The 26,858-nt window shown below is 32.4% G+C and overlaps 1 protein-coding gene across 2 annotated transcripts in view; it reads right to left on the minus strand.

The window, feature by feature from the left end:
- Positions 1-26,858, minus strand: part of Grid2 (glutamate ionotropic receptor delta type subunit 2) — a 1,380,466-nt gene that overhangs the window by 1,124,972 nt on the left and 228,636 nt on the right. For both annotated transcript variants that reach the window (XM_027926659.3, XM_027926658.3), the window contains exon 2: positions 3,787-3,942. In XM_027926659.3, the coding sequence (XP_027782460.1) occupies positions 3,787-3,942 (156 nt within the window). The remainder of the gene's footprint in view (positions 1-3,786; positions 3,943-26,858) is intronic.

The following is a 26,858-nucleotide window of genomic DNA, read 5'->3' on the forward strand; positions in this document are numbered from 1 at the left end:
CTGCTACATACTTCCATAGTGACCATAAAAATACTCATGAATATTACTTAACTTCTCTGATTCTCAATTACTTCATCCATCTGGTGAGAGTATTCAAATAATTTTCCACCTTTACAGTTACTACACTTATAACTTTGAAAATAACTCAAATTATTCCCTTTTTTCCATTTTTCATATATGTTCTAGAGGAAGAAAGAAACCTCCAGAGCATAGAACATTAGAATTGTGTTTTAACAGAAACATCACTTTCTAGATATTCATCTGTGAGAACTATCATTATTCAAAATATACTGTAAGCAAGCTATAAAAAATTTTATAATATCAATCCTGTCCTTGGGTTAAGTAGGATGTTAACTGGTAAATTAAATATGGATGGTCAGAAGAAATTCTAACCATAAACTAAATCCAGGATTTCAGATGACTAAGTTTTTTTTTATCTTTCTTTTCACTGATCCTTATTATTTATTGTTATTATCACCAAATATCTATATGTTTGATCATGATGTTTGTTCAAGTATCAGTCTGTCAAGTTCAAATAAAAGAAAAACCAAAACCTTGAATTTTCTATAAGTTCATTAGACATGCTTTATGTGTAAACGTTTAGTTATAATTGTATCCTTGAACCTTTTGTTTCTTCTTAGAATTAAAAGAAATTTAAAGAAGCTGATTTTTTTAAAAATTTTTATTGTTGGTTGTTCAAAACATTACATAGTTCTTGATATATCATATTTCACACTTTGATTCAAGTGGGTTATGAACTCCCATTTTTACCCCATATACAGATTGCAGAATCACATCAGTTACACATCCATTGATTTACATATTGCCATACTAGTGTCTGTTGTATTCTGCTGCCTTTCCTATCCTCTACTATCCCCCCTCCCCTCCCCTCCCCTCCCCTCTTCTCTCTCTACCCCCTCTACTGTCATTCATTTCTCCCCCTTGTATTATTTTTCCCTTTCCCCTCACTTCCTCTTGTATGTAATTTTGTATAACCCTGAGGGTCTCCTTCCATTTCCATGCAATTTCCCTTCTCTCTCCCTTTCCCTCCCACCTCTCATCCCTGTTTAATGTTAATCTTCTTCTCATGCTCTTCGTCCCTACTCTGTTCTGATTTTTTTGTAACACTGTTTCCTTTGTAGGTTTTAATTGTGTTATAGTAAAGATGTGATCTTAGGCAAATTGACAATCTTGGGTGATTATCTCCTAAATTACTTCCTCAAAACATTTTTAAAAAATAGTAATTTTCAATTGTTTCTTGTTCTATTTTAAACTGAACATTTTCTTTCCAAACCAGTGTGTTACCAAAAAAGCTCTAAAATAATAATTTTTTTTTTTTACTTCACAACTTAAGCAAAATCCTTCTTGCTACTTAATGGTGAAACAAATGATCTCCATAGCTGCCTAGAACTTATTTCAGGTTCATTACTCAGAGCAAACCATCAAACCAACTCTTCCAGAACATCTTATTAGTACTAGAAGCCATGAGGCAAGCTGTCACTCTTCCTTCTCCACAAGTACCTAGTGGTCTCTATCTGGAAAACATTCCCTGTCTCAATCTACTCTAGTGCCCCAACTTCTTTCCAACCCACATCTTTCTTTTGAGAGATATTTTTGTTTCCAGAATGTAACTGGCAATAGGATGGTTACATGAAACAACATGTAAAAAAAATAATTTTTTAAAGATTATCTTCACTTTTTAAATCATAGTCTTTAAAAAAAGTGTAAGGAACAAATTTATTCTGATTTTATAATTCCCTTCTACCTGTTGTGCTGCCTTCATTTTTTACCTTCTACTATTCTTTCAGTCAAGGTAGATTTTTAAAACCATGGATGTTTTAGCCATTTGAAGAGATGCTAAAACTAATATGTAATCAAAAGATAATATCAATGAGTCCTAATGATTTCCCTGCTCTCATTTTGTTCATTTAAAATAAGTATGGTTTAGAAAGAAATCATAGGAATGACATAAAAATGAACATCATGCTTCCCAGAGAATACATATATTTTAAATTATCATTTGTCTTCTTTATTATTTTGCAGATAGCATTATGAATTCTAGCAGTAATCTGGACAACTTCTAAATGTTTCCATAGAAAATTTATCAACATATTCATTATTTGAATCCCCAAATTCCCAGGGTAATTTTGACTTTAAAATACAAATTACTGCATATTTATTTATTTAATCTATTTTTGGCTCTGATATTACTCATTAAAATTTAAAATTTCATCATATTTTTAAGCTATATTTTCCTATTGGTTGTAAAGACGACTTTTTAAAAAACAACTCTGTTAACTTCACAAAATAATATTTGTTTCACTCTATACAATTAATAAGAAAAATTCTTTAGACCACAAATCATTGTATTTATTCTCTGACAGAAGTAAACATAAATTTTAAGAATAGCCAGTGCTACTGATCAAAATGTAGTCTAATGAAAGTTATCTGCATATCAAACAGATATAATTGAAGATAAGGACATATTTTTAAGACAATTAGGTTTAATTTTCATACCCCTTCAATGTTTGACTCAAAAGAAATAAATTCTTTGCCAAATTTTACCATAGCAAGTGTGATATTTTCCTTTTCTATTGCCAAATCATATTTGAATTTTTAATAAAACTAATTGATTAAATGAATTTGCATCCATTATCCTTAATCTAACTATAGAATCACAATAAAATATAAAACAGATTAGTGACTTATTCTGTATTGATAATAACAAAACACCCTATACTGGGTAATTTGTAATAACAGAAAGTATTGCTTACTGTTCCGGAGGCTGGAAGTCTGAGATAATGGGATCAGTAGGTTTGATGTCTGGTGAGGTACATTTCCTACTCATAAATAATAACTTCTGGCTGTATCCTCTAATGGCAGAAGGACAAAAATCTCCCTTGGGCCTCTTTTGTGAAGGCAGTTACACCACTCATGAGGACAGCACCCTTAGGACTTAACAACCATCCAAATAATCCACCTCTTAATACCACCACACAGGAACTAGGTGTCCATATAAAATTTTGTGCAAGAACACATTCAGACCACATCAATTAGAAACAAATAGTTTCATATACAATAAGCACTTAACTGAAGAGGTAGCTAAACAATTAATTAGATTCTTAACAGTATCAAACAAAGAATTCCACTAGTATAAGATGTTTCAGTCAAAATTTTCATTAATTGGAATGACCTTTCCAATAAAACAAAAAGTTTGTATTTACATTGAAAACTTTTAATTCACTCACGTACAGAGAAAATAGAGGAAAATTCTTTAATATTTGAAAATTTGTAGAAGGAAAAAAAAAGTATAGCCTAGGTCAACATGTTAGGAACCCAGCACAAAGCCTTTGATTTGTATGCAGCATCTAAAGTTTTTCCTTGTAGCAATGCATTTGTCATGAGTACACTGGAAATGTCATTGCAAGTTGTAACAACACTCAAGGTGGTAGTTATCTCAGAGAAGACCAAAGTAAAAATACTGACAGTCATATTTTAAAAGTATGTTTCATTTACATCAAAGTCATAAAAATGCCACAAAACTTTGTATATAATTATGCCTATTTTCATATGATAGTACAATTAAAAAAAACACACACACACAACTTTCTACATTCTGATGAAAGTGGAATGCAGCATTAACATTTACAAAACAGCACTCTAGGAGGAAAGCAACACCCAGTTGGTAGCAAAGATGCAAAACTGATGTTCATTTTGGATGGCCTTTTGTGAGGCTCATTTCATTGCTATTTAAATTAAACAACAAAAACAAACAATGGAACTTACCTTCTTGAACTGCTTGAAAAGGGTTGTTGCCATCAACAAATGTCACTGAAAATGTGATTTTCTCAGTCTGTAAGATTTCCTCATTCTGGTTTAGGTCACCAACTGCTGTGCGAAACACCTCATCATCCTTTTTGGCAGATTCATCAAAAATTGCTCCTAGAAAGAAGTGAGTGTTACCATTAAACAATAACATAAATACTCTGCCATGACCTCTGGAAATATGCCACAGAGACTTATGTATTTGAATAACATACACGTTCACGTAAAGCATGCACTTTATTTATTACTGGAACACACTGTACAGAAGCAGCATGATAACTGAGCAGGAACACAGTCACTTCTTCCACATGGAAATGATGAATAGTACATCAAAGTGTTATTGTAGGGACAGCCGGGGGAGGACAATATAATAGGTACAAAAGCATTTTGCAGGACAGGCTAATGCATGGAATGTCTTACATCCCAAGATCTTTAGGAATTCAGAGTTTGAAGAATGCATTTGTGAATAATAGGAGGTAAAATCAAGAAAAACTTTGAAGGCCCATTTAGAGAGCATACAGGAATCAAAACTATAATCTGAATTCCTTTTTCTTTTCATTTTATTTCTTTCTCCCCTTGTGGCCCCCCTCTGCTCCACTTTTTGAACAGGGGTTTTATTACCTTGTATAGTGATAAACTCATTGATATTTATAGAACATTTAGGGACATGAATCTGTGAACTGAGGGGAAGGAGAAATGTTTCCTAAAGAGGTAATGTTAAGTTCTAGGGAATAGCAAGGACATTTTTCATACACATACAACAATGATACTGATGAGCACTGTAGCTAACCTTTACTAGGTGCTTGGTTGTCCACATAACATTGGTTAAACATAATGGTTCTAAGTGCAGATTGATTGATTTCATATTTTGATTCTGTCACTCATTAAGTCTATGACCTTGTGTGAGCTATTCAAATTCTAAGCCCCACATTCATCCTCTGTAAAAATCTAAGAAAACTAATATCTATCTGTAAAGATCATTACACGTACTAAGTGCAAACTGTAAATAACTCATTGAAATTAAATAGGTAATTTCTCAATAAATGTTATCTGTGTCTTCTTTTTAATAAAATAATGAATCTGGAGGACATGATACCAAATGAAATAGGCCAGACACAGGAAGAAAAATACTTATACAATCCCACTTGTTGGTGGAATCTAAAAAGTCAAACTCATAGACGCAGACAGAAAAATAATAGTGGCTAGTGAGGAGATGGGGAGATGTAGGTCAAAGGGAACAAATTTGCAGTTATGTAAGATAAGCAAGTCTACAGCTGTAATGTGCAGCATGAGTACAATAATTAATGTTGTATCGTATGCTGAAAAAATGCTTAGAGAGTATATTTTAGGTGCTCTTACACACATACACACATAGAATTTAACTGTAAAAAGTTCAGTATATGTATATGAATATAAAAATATCAAGGCCTATACCTCAAATATATACAACAAAATAAGAATATGTACAGAATAATTCAGAGTGCTTAAAAATTTCCATTAATTTTTAATAATGTGGTAGCTCATTTGATCCTTAAAATAATTATGTAATATCTATGTCAATATACTACTTACTAGAGTCATGGAAATTTTCAGTGCAAGAAATGCCACATGCCAAATGAAATAAAAGTCCCACAACAAGGGCCAGAGCATTAGCCTACTTCACTCCAATGATCTTGCTCTAAATCACTATGGGATACAGTCTTTCAGGATTGCACCTATAGGGATTTTTTTTTTTTTTTTATGCACAGCTTGAACTTACTGCAAACCTGAGGAACTCTTTACCATCTGACCATGCATGGTTTCCTTGTATTATTAACTTTCAGTTCTAAGCAAGCACACATTTTAAAATTATTCGTCTTTTACTTATAAACATCTGACCAATAAGTAAAAGATATATATCCAGGGTAAATAACATGACAAAGAAATGACTGTGTATACCTATACAAATTTATATCCATATATACAAAATATGTTTTTTACTGTTATATTAATTTTTTGTAATATTTTGTTTTAGTTGGACACAATACCTTTTATTTTTATGTGGTGCTGAAGATCGAACCCAGTGCCCCACACATGCGAGGTGAGCGCTCTACCACTAAGCCACAACCCCAGCCCCTATTATGTTCATATTATAAACAATTATAAAAAAGTGTATACAAAAATAGCATATTTTGTATGTATAAATATGATACAGCTATTATATGTATACATACATAGGGACAGACTATATAGGCATGCGCAAATGTATACACAATATATATTTATAATTTACACAGATACATATCTACCTATCACACAGACACTTCACACCAACAATTTTGTTGATATTATACATTTAGAAGCTCCAAGCTATCCAGGGAAATACATATCAAGATATCGTGTTACTAAATGCATGAATCAATGCATGATAAAGCAAGGCTGAAATTCTCAGGCTCAATGAGGACAGCAGGTTACACTTAACCTCTCCACCCTGAGATGACCTTACCATGCAAAGGTGATTTCTAAGACACATACTGTGTGAAACTAACTTTCTTTTATCACCATGGTTTTATATTTGCATGCATTATAATAATACTTTGGCTTGTCATCTCTCACTATTGCCTTCTGTTTTCTATATATTTAAATATACTGTCCTTGGCTACACCTGTGAGAGAATGGAATGCATAATTTCTTAATTGACATATAAATAGAGTGCTTCCAAATTACATGATATATTTACTAGCCAGAATATTAATATGTTAGTATTATAATCAGATGGATAAATTGACAGGTTTTTTATGTAACATGTCATTTCTGACACAGATAGGATTATAGTTTTGAGACTAAGATTTTATAAAAATATTTAGACAATATGTTAGATTTTCTATCATGCTGAGTTAAATCATTTTGTGTAGACTCATTTTAGTATGTAATAATTCTTACACAAATAGAGATTAATCATTACATTGAAATTTAATAGTATCTGAGTAAGATACACAAACCCTTTTACCAATATGTTAGGAAGTATGATATACATTTCCTATAATTGGACCTGAAGTAAGCAATTCATTTTAAACCAGATAACCGAAATGTCTATTCAAAGAGAACTGATATGTGTTTATATAGATGTTTCAGCTTGTCCTGGATGCTAAATGGGTCTTTTAGAAGAAGGGTCTGTAATCAACCTTGTTTTATAGCAGGAGGTGTTGGGGACTTCTGGCTGAATATTGGTAATACATTTTTAATGAAAGTATTTTACTATTGTCTGACAGAACGCTTACTATTCCCTTAAACATTAAAACCTGGCTTAATAAATGGCAGAAACCAGCAGAAATGATAGCAAATTAGTCAATTCAGCACTGAATTAAGATATACTGAAAAAATGTACAAAAGAAACAGTTCATCTTTCTGCAAACAGCAAGGAAGCACACAGAAGAAACAGTTCATCTTAGTGCAAACAGCAGAACCCAAGGACTAGAAATCTCAGCCAACATTTCCAATCCCAGTATTTATTTACTTTTTTTCTTTAGCTATGAAATCTCATCTTAAATTTGGCTTTGTCCCAAAAGACAGCCAGCATTCTAAAAACAACCTGGTATGTTTCACAGGAAGCACTTCAGAAATGAAGGGCCTTTCATATTTCATGCACTTCAGCAGGAACACAAATGTCCTCTCTTTACCCTTTGGGTTAACACACACATATTGTCAGTGTACTCCAACATCAGACATCCTAGATTTACTTTTTTGTTTTAAAATATTTTTTTAGTTGCCAATGGACCTTTATTTTATTTTATTTATATGCAGCACTGAGGATTGAACCCAAGGCCTCACACATGCCATTGAGCCACAATCCAAGCCCCTAGAAATACTTTTAACTCTTAACTCCATAGTTTCTCAAATGGAATATTCATAACTCGGTAACTAACATGACAACACAATAGGCAGTTCCTTCCAAGGCATTTTTATTAACATACTTTACTGTCACTTTTATTTTATAATGCTGAGGGAAAAATATCAGGTTAGACTTGTCCAGATGAAATTATTTTTCCATACACCCATGGTATTCAATCAACAAATTATACCCTATATATACTTCCTACTGGCCAAACTGCAAGGAAGAATAATTAAGCAATAACACAGGAAAAAAAACAGTAGCTCCAAAATATTACTATTATACCACTTTATAACTAGTTATCTCCCTTATTAGAGATTGGTAGTCTGCTTTTTTCATGGGAGGAGAATAAAGTTGTTATCTAATCCTTACAACAAAGATGGTGATACACAGGTGGGTATACATATATGTCTTTAAATGCAAGCTATCATAATTACTTATCTTCTTGTATATTAGAAAGGTCATTAACTATGGGTATGAGTTTGAACTCTTCAATTTATTATATACTCAAAAATATTCATTGAGGACTGGGGTTTTGGTTCAGTGCAGAGAGCTTGCCTAGCATGTGTGAGGCACTGGGTTCAATCCTCAGCACCACATAAAAATAAATAAAAAATAAAATAAAATAAAGGTATTGTGTTCATCTACAACTAAAATATATTTAAGAAAATATTCATTGATTAACCTTTGCTTATATTAATGTATGCATAATTTTATAAAATTGGACTCCTATATTCATATATAAGCAAGTTCCAAGTAAAATTAAAACAAAAGTAGACTTGCAAATGTACTTAAATGTGAATTTATCACAGGCATTATCATGACTCTAGAAGAACCCACTTATTTAGCAAGGTATTAATCATACACTTTATTTTTAGTTTGAACATTTATTTAATTATTTTATGTCATATACATATAATAGGCAATTGGAGGAAACATTGCTTAGCTGGCAAGATAGTAGAGAAGTAGAGAAAAGAAAATGTCTCCATTGAGCTCATTTTTCCCCTTAAAATATTGATATTTCTATACTTCTTAAAGAAATTTTATCACATCTTCAATAGAATTATTGAAACTATCTACTTACATCATTTTATGTAATTAACATGTCAAATAACTTTTAAATTAATCATTCTAAAAATTGAAAGCAAACAAGTGTCAACATTTCCCTTGCACAATTAATATGCACTGAAAGCCACATTATTTAGAAAGACACATATAAAACAATTGCCCAAAACACTTTTGGTCAGAATTCTCTGTTGAAAATAAAACAAAAGATATTTAACTTTTTTTAAGGCACAAAGTTCACTTCTTTACTCATTTAATTTTGTCTAAATACATAAATTCTTCATGGTAGTTAATTTAAGATGGAATAAACAACAAAATCTTTTCATTTAAAAGTAACATAGTTGCTACATATTTGAATCTTTAATATTCTTTGAAATCAACAGAGTTGATTCATTTTGTGCTTCCTCCCCCTCCCTCCCTCCCTCCCTCTCCCTCCCTCCCTCCCTCCCTCTCTCTCTCTCTCTCTCTCTCTCTGATTTTCTGCTTAACATTTTCTGTCTCCATGTATTCATATGCATTCATCCAACAACCCATTCATCTATCCATCTAATCAGTCTTTCCTCAACACACAGAAAAATCATCAGTCAAGCTACTTTGTTCATTAACAAATGATTTGGTGGCAAAACAGTTGAAATTTATTGCATGATGATATGGCTTAAAACTCAAATGTCCCTCAAAAGCTCATGGGCTGAAGACCTGATCCCCAATGTAGCAGTATAGAGAGGCAGAACCTCTGGGAAATTATTTCATCATGGGGACTATTGCCTCATGGAAGGATGAATCAATTGATGTATTAATCAGTAAATGTGCTATTGGGAGGTTTTGGAAACTTCAGGAGGTAGTGCTTACTTGGTGAAAGTAGGTCAGTAGAAACATCCTTAGAAGGGTGTATTTTGTCACCTGTGCCTTCCTTTCTCTTTTGCTTTCTGCTTCCTGGCCATCAGAAGGTGACAAGATTGCTCTACCACATGCTCCCTGCCATGATGTTCTGCTCAACCACAGGTTCAGATATAATGGAGTCAAGTGATTGTAGACTGACATTTTTCTGAAAATGTGAGCCAAAATAATTCTTTCCTCCTATAAGTTGATTTTCTCGGGTATTCTGTTACAATTACAGAAAGCAGATCATATCATGTTGAAGCAGATCATATCAAAATTAGGATGCTTTGATAATATAATGAAAATTGGGAGTCATATGGTTTTCACAAGCCCATTGTTCAAATGAATTATAGAGATAATATACAAAAACATTCAATTTCTCAAAAATTACAATTTTTAAGCATCTTATCTAAAATTACACAGCCAAACATTTAAGGGTTAGTAGTTTAGTATATGGTAGTAGTAGTGTAGATTAGGTTTTCTGATTTCAAGTTTGGAGCTATTTCTTCCATATTATGCTTTCTTCATTTCTACCATATTATGTTTCCTTCAAATCACGTCATACATATGTGTATGTGGTGTGTGTATGTCTATATATACACACACACATATACACATGTATATTAATTGTACATAAATATATTTACACCTATGCACACATATATCTACACATATATTTATATGCAAACATACATACAAATATATTATATATATGCACAAACTCATATATTTAATACCTATTACTACTCTGGTGATTAACATATCAAATTAATTAATTATAAGGCTTAAAAGAGTTAAAATTATGATTCAAAGTAAAATCTTAAGCACAGACAATTCTTATATAAAATTTACTTCCTTTTATTTAGAAGCTTCAAGAATTTTAAAGTAGAAGGTTAAAAGAAAGAAAAAAATACAAGTCTTTGTCTATGGGCAATTTATTGGTCACAGTAGGATTTACAATTCTGCAGAGCTATTCAGAATTGTTAAATCATCATATATCCTTACCATTTTAGATGCTACTATCCTCAAGTGGGTTTTTATTTAATTCTAACAATGTACTATGCATATATACATTAATTTCACTGTGTATAGATATACAAATTGAGAGATTTATAACATTTTTCATTTACACAGGGTATTCACACTATTGCCAGTGGAAATTATACATGCATCTCAAATGAAATACAAATAATCACAGACATTTAAATATTGTAAAAATCAAATTTTGCTTTATTTCATCCCTACATTACTTTCAGTTAATATAAAAAGGTTAAGTAGGTTCAATGTTCCTAGAAAATAGGAAAAAATAGTGGTATTGTAACAAAACTGAGATTAGAATTTTCTACATTTAGCATCTATTCTTAGGCATACAGACAAGCTACGATTTCAGCGTAATATTACTAAAACGGTGGTCAAGAAATTGTGGACATGTTGCTATATGTCTATATCTTATTATATATTCACATGCATATATAATAAGCATAGGGTCTTGATTTAATACCTGAGAAGCCATCTTAAATGTTAACTGACATAAGTTTCGCTTTCCTGTACTTCCTCTTACTCAAATCCCCCTACCCCTATTGGTGAGCTACCCCATGGTACCATAACCCTAAGCCAATCCCATGAGACACCACCCCTTGACTCTGGTAAGCCCCATGTGCCATCTACCCTAAGCCAATCCTATGCTATTCCCTACACACACCTAGTTCTGATGCAAACACCCTGAGCCTATCCCACAGCTCCACAGCTACAACTTCAAACCTCTACCTCACAAAAGCGCAACACCTGAACATCTAGGGGCCACTCTCCACTCCATAGAGAGATGGCCATTATTTGTCAGCTTTGATAAATAAACCTTTGTGTGGATCTCTGCCTGGTCTCTGTCCTTCATTTCTCGCTCACCTATCTCTGGCATTCTCACTTTGCTTTCAATAAGAATATTTGATTATACAAGCATAGGTGTTTATGTGTATATGTGTGTGTGTGTGTGTGTGTGTGTGTGTATATATATATATATATATATTTATTTATATTAAAATATATATGTAATTTTCTGCTCAGGCAACATTTAATTGCATTAAAATATCTTGCAAGAATTACTTCCATATTTCAAGCATTTTCAGCAATCTTTTCTCATTCCACAGAAAATTTTGTAACATGTTCTATGCTAATATTCTTGCAGGCATTAAGTAGAGTTTTCAGAATTCATTTTCATTTTATCAAGAGATATATTTTTGTCAGTTCAACTTATCTAACCCTTCACTACCACTGTGCCTAGTGAAATAAATCAAAACAATAAAAAACCCTGGGAAAGGAAGTGTTGGATACACATCAAGTGCATGTCAATTAGCAAATATTATTCCAAATTAGAGAATATTGTGCTCTGCTGTATTTCCCTTTAGTTAATAATAAATAAAATACTAACAATTGCAATTAACATTTATTAGTAGTAATAAACACTGTACTGAGTGGTGCACAGGCATTATTTCATTCAGTTTTGGTGATAACCCTTAGGGAAAAATAACGTTAGTAACCTTCTCAAGGCCTAAGCTAGGAAGAACTGCAGCAAAGTTTACAGTTCTCAGTTTCTAAGTAAACTTCCTAAAATCTATGAGCTTAAATTAAGCATTATATCCTTTTCAACAAATTTCCTACAATTAAATGATATGTATATTTTTAGTTTCATGATTATTATAAAACTTTTGTAAATTAAAATTATAAACAGGTTTAAATCTCTTTATCGATTTATAATTAGATAATTTTTTATTAGATAGGATGAATTTATAAAAAGTTTCTGAATTTTTCAATGAAAACTAGTTTTATTTTAAATCTGTTGTTGTTGTTATTGTTGTTGTTTTGTTTTTTAGATGTAACAGGTACCACAATGACTTAAGTTACACTAGACTAAAATATTAGTCAGTAATTTAGCCAAAATACTTACATATTCTGTCTCAGATTTTATGTTTAAATATCTTTATAATTATTATCTAATATACAAAAAGAACATTAACTGAAACAAATTTCTAAATATCAGGTTAAATGAGAAATTTTTGTATTTATTTCAAAATCATTTTATCAATTCTAATAATATATATACATATATATATGTATATATATATATATATATGTATATATATATATATATATGTATATATATATATATGATATTGTTATAAATACATGCACACACACATGTGATGTATTCTTCAGTGCTGGATTCAGACATAACCTTTTAATTTTTCAGGAGTTCTTTTTATTCACCTTTGGTGACTAATGATCTTGACACAGTAACAATGCCATAGTCATGGATTTTATATATTTAAGGTCTTTAATTATTTACTTAGGTCCATAATATTCAAATATGACCAGGTACAGAAACTAACAGGTTCATTATCTCCCAAAATCTCATGATTACTTAGCACTTTGTTCTCAGAGTACAAAGTACATTAAAATATTAACTCCCACTCCACCCTCCATAATTATCTAACTTACAGGCAAGCATCATTCATGTTTTAATGATAGATAATCTTTAAGTTCAAAGAGGATATTGCCAAGATCACCAAGGGAATTATGATGATATAATGTAGAAAAAAAATATAACAGATAGGAGGAAAATTCCACATATATATCTAAAATGATTATGTATAAGTACTTGAAGGTGTATTGTAAGTATATTTTAAGTAATTTATATTTGGCTCAAGTCAGAAACTAACATTTTTAGTGTAGCAGACACCTTTAAATCATCAGTTTTCCTCAATATATTAAAATAAACTGTCATAAAATAAGAAAGGCACATCTTGGACCAATAAGCAAAATTTTCAATGACTGTCGCTAGAGGTATTAAGGGAGGGGATTTATGTTTTAATGCGACATTTCCTTACACCATGAACTAAGTCAAATTCATAAAGTGATTTCATTTAAAATAGGCCTTTTCCTCAGCCCTACTGCCCAATAACACTGAAATCACATTTCATTTGGAATTCCTGCATATTTATCTAGTAGCCCAAGCCACATTTAAACTGAGAATACTGTCACCTGAAATATCTGACTATGCGGAAAAATTTCTAGAAATCTCTGAGGAAAAGGAAATGCACGCTGCTTAAGAAACAGATTAGTCGAGTCCTCCACATGGAACATAAAAGGAGGCTCATCTTTAGAATCATCATTTCATGTGTGATCATAGACCCTCTCAGAATAACTTATGTATTGTGATGTTAGTTGGTGAGTAAACAATTCAAAGATCATTTCTTTAAATAAGAATGATTTGTTATTTATTAGAGGACCAGATAATAATTTGTTATTTATTAGAGGATCTAGATAATCTAGATTTTTCTCTTATAATTTCATTCTTTTAAATTCTTTTATTTTTCTATTGAATTTGTGAAGAAATCCAGAGCTTTGCATTCTCTGCTGTAGTCCCTTTCACTACATCACATACCTAATTGAAGCAACATCCCAGCAGTGTAAACTTAACTGCTATGGCAAGAACAAAAAGAAGTGGTCTGAGAATAGACACTTTAAACACTGCACAATTCAAACTCTTCTCAAATTGATACACTGCATTAAAAAATAAAGCAATAAGGTAGATACTTGAAAAGTATGTTCACCAAGAAGAGCTGCAGATATTTTTAGAACTAGAACAGATGTAACATTTTCCTCCTGCAACAATTTACTATATATTTTTAATACCACCTGAAACTTTCATTAAAAAAGTGTGAGAACTGATATATATATCACTAAAGGTGAAGTTGTATATCAAAGATATACCTGTATATTAGGGGAGGGGTTGTGGCTCAGTGGTAGAGTATTTGCCTAGCATGTTCAAGCCCCTGAGTTCGATCCTCAGCATCACACAAATAAACAAACAAACAAACAAACAAGTAAAGTTATTGTGTCCAACTACCACTAAAAAAATAAATATTTTAAAAAAGATATGCCTTTATAAAAATGTAGTGTGAATGCTAAGCTCTTAGAAGACTCAAATACACTGAACATGCAAATAATGAAGTTCAGCTTGTCTTCAACATATGTAATTTCATGTCTAATATCAAATATAACTTTTTCTATGTTATCTATCTGAACTTTATCTATCTGAATTGACTTAATTTATAAATTGCTTGAAATTAAGCACTTTAAATCTTCTACAAATTGGGCATGGTTGTACACTTTTGTAACCCAATGACTCCAGAGACAGAAGGAGTGCAGCACATTTGAGACCAACTGGGGCAATTTGCAAGTTCCTGTCTCAAAATAAAAAATGCACAGGACTAGAGTCAGATCTCAGTGATAGAGCATGCCTGAGTTCAGTCCCTAGTAGTGAAACACACACACACACACCCCACACGGTTTCATTTCTAAAGAAAACCAATACCTCATGAGGAAAATTTCAAACAGGGAAAAAGTACCTTGCTGATATAAATCACAAACCTATGGTTTCTTTAATTGCAATCATTTGAAATTTTCTTCCTCATTATTTCATGAGCACATTATCAAGCAAAACTGAAAATCTTATTAGATATCTGCTAAAGCTTTTTTCACACGTATTATTCTATTATGTGCTAACTGTTCCATATACTGAATAAAGAATTATATTAGGGAGCAGCATACAGGTATTGATAGGGGTTTGTTCTACAAAATACTTCATGAGAAGTGATAAAAGAGGTGTTCTACTATAACTGCAGAATCAACAATCACAAATAGAACATGAGCTTCCTTAGAAATATGGGAATTGGGAATATTTATTAGCTGCAAGAGATTATAAAATGAATTTTATTCTCTCATCTTTCAAGATGTGTGCTATGGTTTACATATGAGATACCCTCAATGACCTGCCTCCAGCCACAACCTATCTGCCTACAGTTACCTCCAAGTTAATCCCTCTCAAAGGATTACTGAACTGATTAGGTTAAGGCTCTCCTAGCCCAATCATTTCACTTCTAAACTTTCTTGCATTGTCTTACACATGAGCTTTTGGGGGGATGACTCTTTGGGTATATATTCTGACATTGCTGAGTGAAACTTTCTCTGTGTGTCCTGTTGCCATGTCCTGAGCTGCATTCCTTTACCACACCCTTCTGCCATGTTGTTCTGCCTCTTAGGTCCAAAGCAAAGGAACTGGTCATCTACAGACTGAGACTTCTGAAACTTTAAGCCTCAAGTAAACTTTTCCTCTTCTGAAACTGTTCTTGTCAGGTCTCTTGGTCACAGAGATGAGAACACTGAATAAAACAATGTGTAGGGTAATCACAGCCTAACTATGTGTAAATCAAATACTTAGGAAAAATCAGTTTTAAGTATAATTTTAGTAATCTCCTAGACAAAAACAGATTGCAAACATGGCTAAAGCTGTGTTTTTGTTTTTGTTTGTTTTTTTGTTGTTGTTTTGTTTTGTTTGCCTCGTAAGTTTTATTCTTAAGAAATGAGCAATGAGGGGCTGGGGATGTGGCTCAAGTGGTAAAGTGCTCGCCTGGCATGCATGGGGCGCTGGGTTGGATCCTCAGCACCACATAAAAATAAAATAAAGATGTTGTGTCCACCGAAAACTGAAAAATAAATATTAAATATTCTCTCTCTGTCTGTCTCTCTCTCTCTCTCTCTCTCTCTCTCTCTCTCTCTTTAGAAAAAAGAAATGAGCAATGATATTTTTAGACTTTAAAATTCATCATCCTCCTTTTACAGATGTGGAGACTACAATCAGAAAAGTAAGACCTGATCACATTTTTAGAAAATAAAAAAGATAGAACTTAAGTCTAGAACTTTATGGATTCAAAAACCTGTTGACTTTATCACAGTAAACTGATTCTACTTTACATGCTTAGTCTATTTCTGAGACAAAGGATTCTGCTTTGGGAATTACATGCAATAAAGGGGGTTGGGAGAGAGAGAGAGAGAGAGACCATAGAATGCCTTCATACTGTGTCATTTCCTAACAAGTTTCACAAAATGCATGGTATATAGTTTCTCTCTTTGGAAGAAAAAAAAAGAAAAGAAAAAAACGCATGGGGAAAAGTTTATAATTTACATGACTCGTGGGCCATATTAGAAGAGGAGACAGAGAAAAAATTGTGGCCTTTTATCAAACACTTCAAAAATATGTAATAAGTTAAAATATGTCCAGTAGGAATACTGTTTTCCAGTAAAAAAAAGTAAATAAGTTTTTCTTCCTTTAAAAAAACACATAAAATAAATTGACAAGATATATTGTTAAAATTTTGCTTTATTGTTATAAAGATAGATATATGTTAAATTGATCTCATTTATCCATTTTGGTGTTTGCAGATAGCATTCACGATTTACATCAAATCATAATTGCAAAATTGAAAGATCGACATACTTCTGAAGATGTTACCTGTATTTTAAAAATTACTCTCCTTATATCTTCTACTTTTTTAAAGAACTCACCCAAAGCTTCAGGAAACCTGACCTAAGAGGTTGTATCTTTATATGATCACATTTTTAATAAGAATTAAGAAGCTCGGTTTCAAAAAATTTCAGTAATTTATCCCAAGATTCTACTTGTAGCTTAGTGAAACAATGTAAGAAACCTTGTAAAATTCCAATGAGATTTTCAGGGAAACTAAATCGCATCATGACTCACTTCTAGTATGTTTGGTTACTGCCCCAAATGATGTATGCCTCTTTGGTCAAGTACCATCTCTTTGTTTTCTGTTTCTTTCTTTTTTTCTTCTTCTACTTTCTGTGAGGAATGCCTAATATACATGTACATGTTCTTGTTTTCCACTCTGTACCCATCATTTCCAAGTAAGCACATTGAATTAATATTTTCAATTCCATTAGAGAGGGCACCTGCCTTTCCATAAACCCTAACTTTCTATAGAGGATCTTTCTCTCCCTTCAATTCTTTCAACTAGAGATTTATTTTTTCCACACAACAGGCTTTCCTACAATTAAAAAAAAAGGAATTAACATTTCTTTGCTCCTTAATTATAAACCATTACTTCTCCATTACAGAGTAACATAATCTATTCTGAAACCCTTGCCATTTGACTATCCTGCCTTCTAAACTTCTTATCATTGTCTCTAACTATAACCTGGTTAGTTGACCAAATTTATTTAATAACATTGAACCTAGTTCAGAATATTTCTTTCTGTCCTGAGTCCTACCATTATCTTGGATAAATGTTAATGACCAATCTGTGATACTATGACTTGCTCTTAGCTTTCTTGCCCAATATCAACTACATTCATTTAACTTACAGTCATGAATTGGTCCCTGACATAACCTATAGTCACTGTATATGAGAAATCTTGAAATCCAATATCTTACTCCCTACAGTCTTTCCAGAATCCTAAGAGTTGAAGACTCAGGTGAGTGTCTGCTGCATGGTGTTTGTTCCCTTCTGCCATCTGAATTCACATGTCACTTGTGGAACAAAGAATCCAATAGTTGTAAGAATTCTGGATCCCAATGTGAAGAAATGCTGTTAATCATCTGAGGATATAGTAACCTAAGGAATGTACTTTCCAAGGTAGAGATTTGTTTTTTTTTTTTTGTTTGTTTGTTTGTTTTGTTATTTAATGCAAGGCTACTGGTATAACTTAGTAAAATTAGGTTTAGTGTTTCTCAAAATAACAGCCTCTAGAATCATAGCATCAGTATTACTTATAAACTAGAGTAGGGCATAGCAACCTCTGCATAACAATCTCTCCAGGTGATTCCAATTCATACTAAAATTTTAAAACTACTGGTATAAAAGACTGCACTTTGTTGAGGCTTTACGCCTATATTTTTGCCCTGTGTGTCTTATAAAAGTAGGATATAATGAACCACAGACTGTTTCACTTGGTCTGCATTCTGGTCTTTAATTTCTTTAATATTATTGATGTTTCTTAAAGCTTTTTTATCCAGTTATTGTACACTTAGGTTTCAAAGAAAGAGCGATTAAAGGAGAAGTTAAAGATCCAACACCCCTGAGAGTGATCATCATCTATTGAGGGACTTAGCATTCATTAAAATCTGGTCTGAGATAAGTTTCTGCTCATATTTAAGGAACCTTAAGTTTCCATTCTCCCCATTTATTTTCCCTTCACCTGTTTTCCCATGGTGCTGCCTCCCTCCCTGAAAGGCTTCTTGTAACCAAGTTCCCCTTACACATAGTGAGGGATACCTGTTTCCCCATCCTTCTGAGATAGCACCTGACCTCTTTGAAAAGTCGTAATCACATAATTATTATTTATCAAGTTATTTATCAAAGATTTAAAGCCTGAAGTGCTGGGTTTTAATGTATCTTCAAAGTAATAATTTTGTAATTGGGTTGTCAATAACTCTATAGATATGTAAAGTTGTATAAAAGGTTAAAACCTAACATAAGGAATTTTTTGAATGGATAAAAAATGTGGCAAATATACACAATGGAATATTACTCAGGAATAAAAGAGAATAAAATCATGGCATTTGCAGGTAAATGGATGGAGTTAGAGAAGATAATGCTAAGTGAAGTTAGCCAATCCAAAAAATCCAAATGCCAAATGCTTCCTTTGATATAAGGAGGATGATTTCATTTGATATAAGGAGGCTGGGATACTGAGAGGGAGCATGGGAGGAATAGAAGAAATCTAGATAGGGCAGAGGGGTTGGAGGAGAAGGGAAGGGGCACGGGGTTACTAATGATGGTGGAATGTGATGATCATTATTATCCAAAGTACAGGTATGAAGACAGAAATTGGTGTGAATATACTATGTATACAACCAGAGATATAAAGAATTGTGCTACATATATGTAATAAGAATTGTAATGCATTCTGCTGTCATATATAAATAAAAAAAATCATGTGCTTCCTTTTATAGTTTGACAATATTTATAGAAGGTGAAAATCATCAGAACCCAAATATATAGGATAGATAAATTAATATTTCCTCCCAGTCTGAAATAGTTACCTCTCAAATCATATTTTGAAACTATCATTTTATACTTTGAGGTTCTGGAAAATTGAAAAATTAGTGTAGGCTCCTTATTCCCTCTGCCAAAACCAAATATTCAGAAACATCAGAAGAGTAAAGGTAGCATATATCTGAAGAAGTAACAAAAAAAAAATCTGAGACAATATAAGGAGACCAGATATTACTGCAAAAGGTAGCTGGTATGCTCAGGCAGCCTGGAATGAATTCTGAACATACCCATGGAATCTATCCAAATCTTCCCAGGGGCATGTAGATCTTCCATGATAAGATCCTTTGTTAATTTTGGACCTCATTTTGCAGTCCCAGCAATAATCTATCATGCTAAGTGAAATAGCCAATCCCCCAAAACCAAAGGTCAAATGTTTTTGCTGATATGTGGAAGCTAAATCACAATAAGGGGAGGGTGGTGGGGAAGAAGAAAATTTCAGAATATTAGGCAAACGGGAATGAAGAGAAGGGAAGGGAAGGGGGATAGGAACACGAAAGACAGGAAAAACTAATCTAACATAATTTTCCTATGTACATATATTAAAATACCTAAGTGAATCTCACCATCATGCCCACCCACAGAATGGGGTCCTAATTGGAATAGGATATATTCCATGCTTGTATGATTTTTTTTTTCAAATTGGAACATACTATCATGTATAACTAAAAAGAACCAATAAAAAAATTTCAGACCTCATATCCTAGTACTTAGCCCTGGCCCACTGACATCTAAGCTCTGTTCTGCCCTTCCTGCAGTGCAGACTGAGGGCTCCCACCTTTTGGTCTTGATCCTCCTCTTCTGCCTGGGTTGCTCTTTCCCACAGACTAACATCAGCCTCACTTCCTCCATTGCTTTCAGTCTTTGCTTACCTTCTTGGTGAATTCCTCCTGAGTCATCTATTTAAAATTATCATCTCTGCCTCAATTACCTTTCTTCCTTCCCTGATTTATTTTTCTCCATAGCACAATCTCACCATCTCATAGGTTGCATATGCTCTTCCCTTATTGTTTATTTCCTTTCCTTCTCTAGCATGCAATTTCCATGAGGCAAGGGATTGTTTTTTTTTGTTTGTTTGTTTGTTTGTTTGTTTGTTTTTTGTTTCTTTAGCTTTATTTCCCCTGAGTTACCAGTGAAAAGAAAAGTACTTGATGAATATTAGGAAATGAACAGTTATTGAATGAATAGAGAAAATGTGATTTTATGATTAAATATTTTAAAAGCTACCACCAATCATAATTTTGATAATTTAGTAAGACATGTAAAATGTTTTAATGTATAATAAGTTATTGAATCAAAATTGTTGCCCACGGATCAACATTTCAACTTTATTTATCTTTGATTCCACCTCATAGATAGAAGTTATAAGACACTAAAAAGTTGAAAAGAGTGTTCTCAGAAGCTTCACGCTCTAAGAGTATCCCATACCCATAATGAAATTTTGTTTTATTTCTCTAAATTCAATTAGAAATTTATTTGAGCAAATACTTAACAAATTTCAGAGGACCTTCTCAAATTAGGACCTACAGCAGATAAATAATTATAGCTTACTAAAGTTAAATAGATTTCTGATACAAGGAGGTTTTCTGTAGAAGATGTTAAGCATCTTACCTAGAAATGAATACCTAGAAACCCATTAGATGTAGAGAGCTAAAGTCAAGAGCTCCTGAAGTTCATCTACTCCCAAATTATTAAAAGCTAGTGCACACATGAATTGTTTATATCTAGTAGAAAACTGGTATATTCTATAATTTGAAATATAAATATAGTTTTATATTCATAACGACTTAGATGAATTTATGAAGAAATGAAAAAGAAAAGAAGCATCATCAGAGAGCTTGCTAAATGCCTGCTAGAAGCTATTTGATTTAATAACTTTTTACTGTAATTTCTCGGCATTTCATAAACAAACGTCAACATGTTATTTTTGTATAGTACATTGTTTTGAAATGGATCTCAACAAACACATATTTGCTAATTTTTTAATCATGAAGGTATAACTACTTATAAAAAGAACATTTAATCAATAAAAGAGCCTGATAGGGAACTAAATGGGAGTAACAATGTTAATGTCAATGAAATAAGTCTATAAACTGGACAGCACTTCAATAACAGAACTGTAAGATTGAACCTCTTTTAAAAGAAAATTTCTCTACCCAATCACTGTGTGAATATCACTCACAACTGTGCACCAGCATTCCATATGCTGGCTATACTCTGAGTGAAGCTATGTGGCATGTGCCAAAAATAATGTATCATTTGGCACATTTTTAGCATCATCTATTATTTTGCTCTTCAACTTACATAAAATGTCCTCCAATGATTTGTCTGCAGTGTGAAATATCTGTACTACTCCTTTACATTATTTACCATGGTTTTATAATTCTATGATAAGGTAATTTCTTCACCCCACTCACTCTGTGGAAAAATATCTCAATGTTCTGTAAAGAGCATGAAGAGTCAAAGAAATTACTCAACATGCTGTTCATAAAGCAGAAACTTCCTCTAGCTTTTCTACCACTGTGAAGGAGGCAACCCATTGTTGATGGGAGAATGAACAGATTCAGTCAACCTAACATACATCCTGTTGTCTTAAACTGTGTTCATTGTATGTGCTGGCATCCAATTTTCTGCTCCCTGTCTTTCATTGTTGGCAAATTTTGTTTTATTCTTCTTTCCTCTAAATACAATTAGAATGTTAGTGCTATGTAGAATAATGACCATGGTATCATTTTCCATCTTGAATTGAATGGTAATGTCAAGGTTCTGGATTTTCTTTTTTTCTGAGAATGGAAATTGTGACATTTTGATATGCAACCCCTTGAATATGTTTTTATGTTTATTTGAAACTCCATTATACATACATCCTGAAATTAAGTAAATAATGCATTTAAATAACTGTATATGCAAAGACATATCCATGAGGTTTACTGAAACATGTTAGGTCTTTAAAACCATGAATAGTCTGCAAAGAATATATAGACCTCTACTGCTTCTAAAGTTTCCTAAGTTTAATATAGAGATTGCTTAGGTAAAAAAAAAAAAAAGCCCAGAGTTGCCTGCATTTCCTTTTTGTAGTATCCTGATGAGAGAACCTTGTCACAAAATTCCATATTTTTAACATATAGAATTTTGAATACACAAATATGCTCTGAATCTAAAAAAGGAGGTTTACTGTAGAAGTTACCAATGTGTATTGTTTTAAACAGCAAAGCTTATGGGAATTCATTACATAGTAATAGCAAATTATTATACTAAATCATCTCTGTTTTAAAAAATATGATCCATAATATTTAATTCATTAGTGTCTGAGAGCAACTAGCACTTGGTACACAGCACTGATACATATGCTAGACATCATACCACTTACCAGGCCCTAAAAGCACTCAAATTCCAGCTGTGAAGAATGTATAAACTAATTACAGAAATGAATATATACAGAGATAGCTAGGTATATAGCAGACAGTGAGAGAGATGATGATGTAATAGCATAAGTGTTATAACTAAGAAATGAAATATATTAAAGATAAAATTTGCATTTGGGAAATCTTTAAAATGTTTCTCTGTGAGATATAATAGTTGCATTTTCTTAAATTATCATGTACATTAGGAAAATATATAAATTTTCTGCCTCCTAGAAGACACGTGAATTATACAAAAAATAATCTACCGAAAAATATTTGGGGTGAAAAATAATAACAATAAATAGTCCTGATTTGCTATTATAGCCCTGATTCACTAATTTAATATATATATTTTTATTTTTTTTCCAGTCTGCAGGTATTTCTTATAAAGAAACCTTAGTTTCAGAATCTTCCCTAACCAATTATCACCATGAAATTAATAATTTTATAATACATTATGATGTACTAATATGAATGTAACAATTAACATAATTATACATTTAAAAATAAAAAATTAACAGCTGGGCATGGTGGTACACACTTTTAATCCCAGAGGCTAGGGACGCTAAGGCAGGAGAATCGAGAGTTCAAAGCCAGCCTCACCAACTTAGTGAGGCCCTAAGCAACTCAGCCAGACCCTGTCTCTAAATAAAATACAAAAAGAGCTGGGGATATGGCATAGTGAGTGAGCCCCCTGAGTTCAATCCCTGGTAGAAAGAGAGAGAGAGAGAGAGAGAGAGCACACACAACTAAAAGAATTACATAATTTGTCAAAACCATATTCCTTACCTAAACCATCTTTACATCTGTAGTTAAAAGTTAACATAAAAAAATCAAGGTACAAAAATTAATCACTCCAACGACAATATCTTAATGAATATCATTTGCCATGAGATTGGTAGATGTATTCGTCCATGAGCTACCATTGCTGCTTTTTAATGACAAGTATACAGATTATTCAGGGATATTTAGAACTAATAAGAAATAATATATGTGTCCTTGTAATAGAAAAATGCATACTTTATAAATATGGAGTTTCAAACTATTTGACTGTATTACCTTATCTACACATACATCAAAATCAAGTATTTGCATTTCAAATGTGTGCTTTTACCCCATTTTTAAAGTTTCTTTGCCTTGTGAATATTTGAGATTCTTTTGTTTCTTAAATTTATGTTATTCTCAGATATTGATCAGAATTACAGTCCTTTCCTCTTTTAAACAGATGACCCTCCTCAACTTCTTTTGGAGAGGATTGCTTCATATTTTCTTGTATTTTAGAGCCCACCACTACATGTGAACTACAGAAGATATGATTTGGAACTCGAGAGCTGAACCACATTCTAATATTGAGCTTGTATGTACAGTTCTAAATGTCATTCACAATGAAATGAACTACAACCTCAACTGACCTCACATCCATCTAATCACAGTTGTCTCCTTTCTCTTCTCTAAAAAAGTATTCCAACTGTACTTAAGTGTCTATCAACATATTATTATGTCTCTTCATGTTCTAAAGTAGTGGTGATATGGCTTTTTTGGACCTTACAAGTCTGTTCCTTAAGGACAATAATGTTTCCTTGATCAGTTTTTGTATTTCACATTTCTGTATACAATACTTATGAGTAATTTCTATCACAATAGATTACATTTTCATGACTATGATGCGTTAAAAGTTAGTCTTACTTGAAATTAATCTAATTCTGTTTCACTATTAAAAAGGTTTCTTTTCCTATATGGAAGATAACCCAAATATTAGATGATGCAGGCATAGTTATTGGCTTTACTGATTATATACACTGTGAAAACAATAAAACAGACCTATATAGTCTCGAATACATAAGAAAATGTGATATGTTCCACATAAAATATTTGAATCAAAAGTCAGATATTCAGAGGGGTTCTGAGTTTGAGGATAAATTAAAGAATATTGTGTGGAAGAAAAGCCTATGAGCTGACTTTTGAGAAAAAGGTACAATTAAGCCATGTAAAAAGCAGAGGAAGGATAAGTCTGAGAAAAGAATCAATCAAAGTAAGAAAATATAAATGTTTGAAGAGCCAAATATGCTTACCCTGATACAAAAACAATGCAGTGTACAAATGTATTAAAACATCTCAGGGTATACCATAAATATCAACAAATATTATTTGTCAATTTAAGAAAAGGCATGGACATAGAAAATGTAAGAGTGTGCTGATAGTGCATTATTTCATTTAGCTGAAAACTAGGGTTCACTAAAGGTGTAGAGAGACAGAAGGGTAATTGGGCATGTTATAGCCACAGGGAAGATAACAAAAAAAAATGTGATTAATTTGACATAATTTTATTTACAATCTAATTTATTTGAAATCCATTTATGAAACAAAAATTAATATGAGTTGACTGACATGGCCCTTTAATTACATATTGAAAATCTGGTAAAGAATGAGTCTTTAGAATGTTGAGATCAAATTTTAGACAGTCAAAAATGAAAAGAAGCATGCAGCTGTATGAATATCCATGTGCTTCAATATCAGTGTGTTTAGGGAATTATATTAAGAGGGTGAACAGAAAAATTAGAACTATACGTAATTCTCTCCTGCTATGTTTTGTAAAGGAAAATCATAGCTTTTACAGAAAAAATTACTCCTACTATTATTAGGCTTGGTAGACATTTTCACCCCTTGTAAGCATAAAACCAATTTTCCAACCCAAAGATTGTTTAGTTTGTATATCATTAATTCTCACTGAGGCAAAAGTGAATGAGCCAACCAGCTCTTGAAGGATACCACAAAGCACCTGGAGGAAAATTTCCTCTAGCTGATGACATGGAGAACCCATGCCATTTCTCAGTAGCTTCTCACTTTCGAAACTTTCCAAAAGCCTAACGGAGGCATGTGATCCTCATAACCTTACTTTCTCAAATTATTAAACTGGTAAGGGGGGTCACAGTAGAGAAATTACAATTTAATCCTTCATAAAATTATTGTCATATTGATTGCTCTACAAAATCACTGCTGTTCTTGATGTAGTCTCCAAATTATAGGAAAGGATTGTACCAATTTATAATTTTCTGTGCTACAGAAAAGGAGAGTAGGCCTTGGTAATTTGGAAATATAAAGAACATACCTACATTGCCTGCAATAGATAAATGTATGACTATAATCTGATCACAAAGCAGAATTTTATGAGAGAAGGGAGACTACATATACTTGAACAGCTGTTTTCATTAGGATGTTCTTTGGGACATTACATAGATACAGATATACTAGATATAACATATCTTAAATAAGATATTATTATATCATATATATGTGTACAAACGATATAATGTATAAATGTGTGTGTGCGTGTGTGTCTTATTTAAATATTGGCTAAAATTTTGTGAGATAGTTATCATGGAAAAGGAAATTCTGATTTGGAGAACCAAGATTCAAATCTAGATAAGACTCCAAAACCTAAGTTCTTCATTATGTCCATGTTTGTCTCCATTCATGAACATCTCTAGGTCTGGCCTAACTGCACAAGAAAATGAAAGGTCTGGCCTCGTTTGGGACATAACTTGAAAAAAATCCTTATAGTTAAACTCAATGGTTGCCGAAACTTCAGTTAAACACCTATCATTAGATTACTTGCAAAGTTATGGTAGTCACTCTCAAATAGAGAGAAAGTTTTTAATTATGTGCACTACTGGTTTGAGATTGTGTTAATTAGCAATGGAAACTATTAAAGTATCACAAAATCATTCAAATGTCACTCTGTGCCTATTAACCTAAGGGAAATCTGAGTAATTTCATCTATAGCCTGGAGTAGAGAGCACAGAACTGAATCTTCCCTGATCTTTATTGCAATGGCCTTAGTCTAAATAAACTCAACTTGTACTTGCCAAGATTTCATGTTGCTACAAAGGAGAGAACTCATAAATG

This window comes from Marmota flaviventris, chromosome 7 (assembly GCF_047511675.1).
Source record: "Marmota flaviventris isolate mMarFla1 chromosome 7, mMarFla1.hap1, whole genome shotgun sequence".
Classification (NCBI taxonomy): Eukaryota; Metazoa; Chordata; class Mammalia; order Rodentia; family Sciuridae; genus Marmota; species Marmota flaviventris.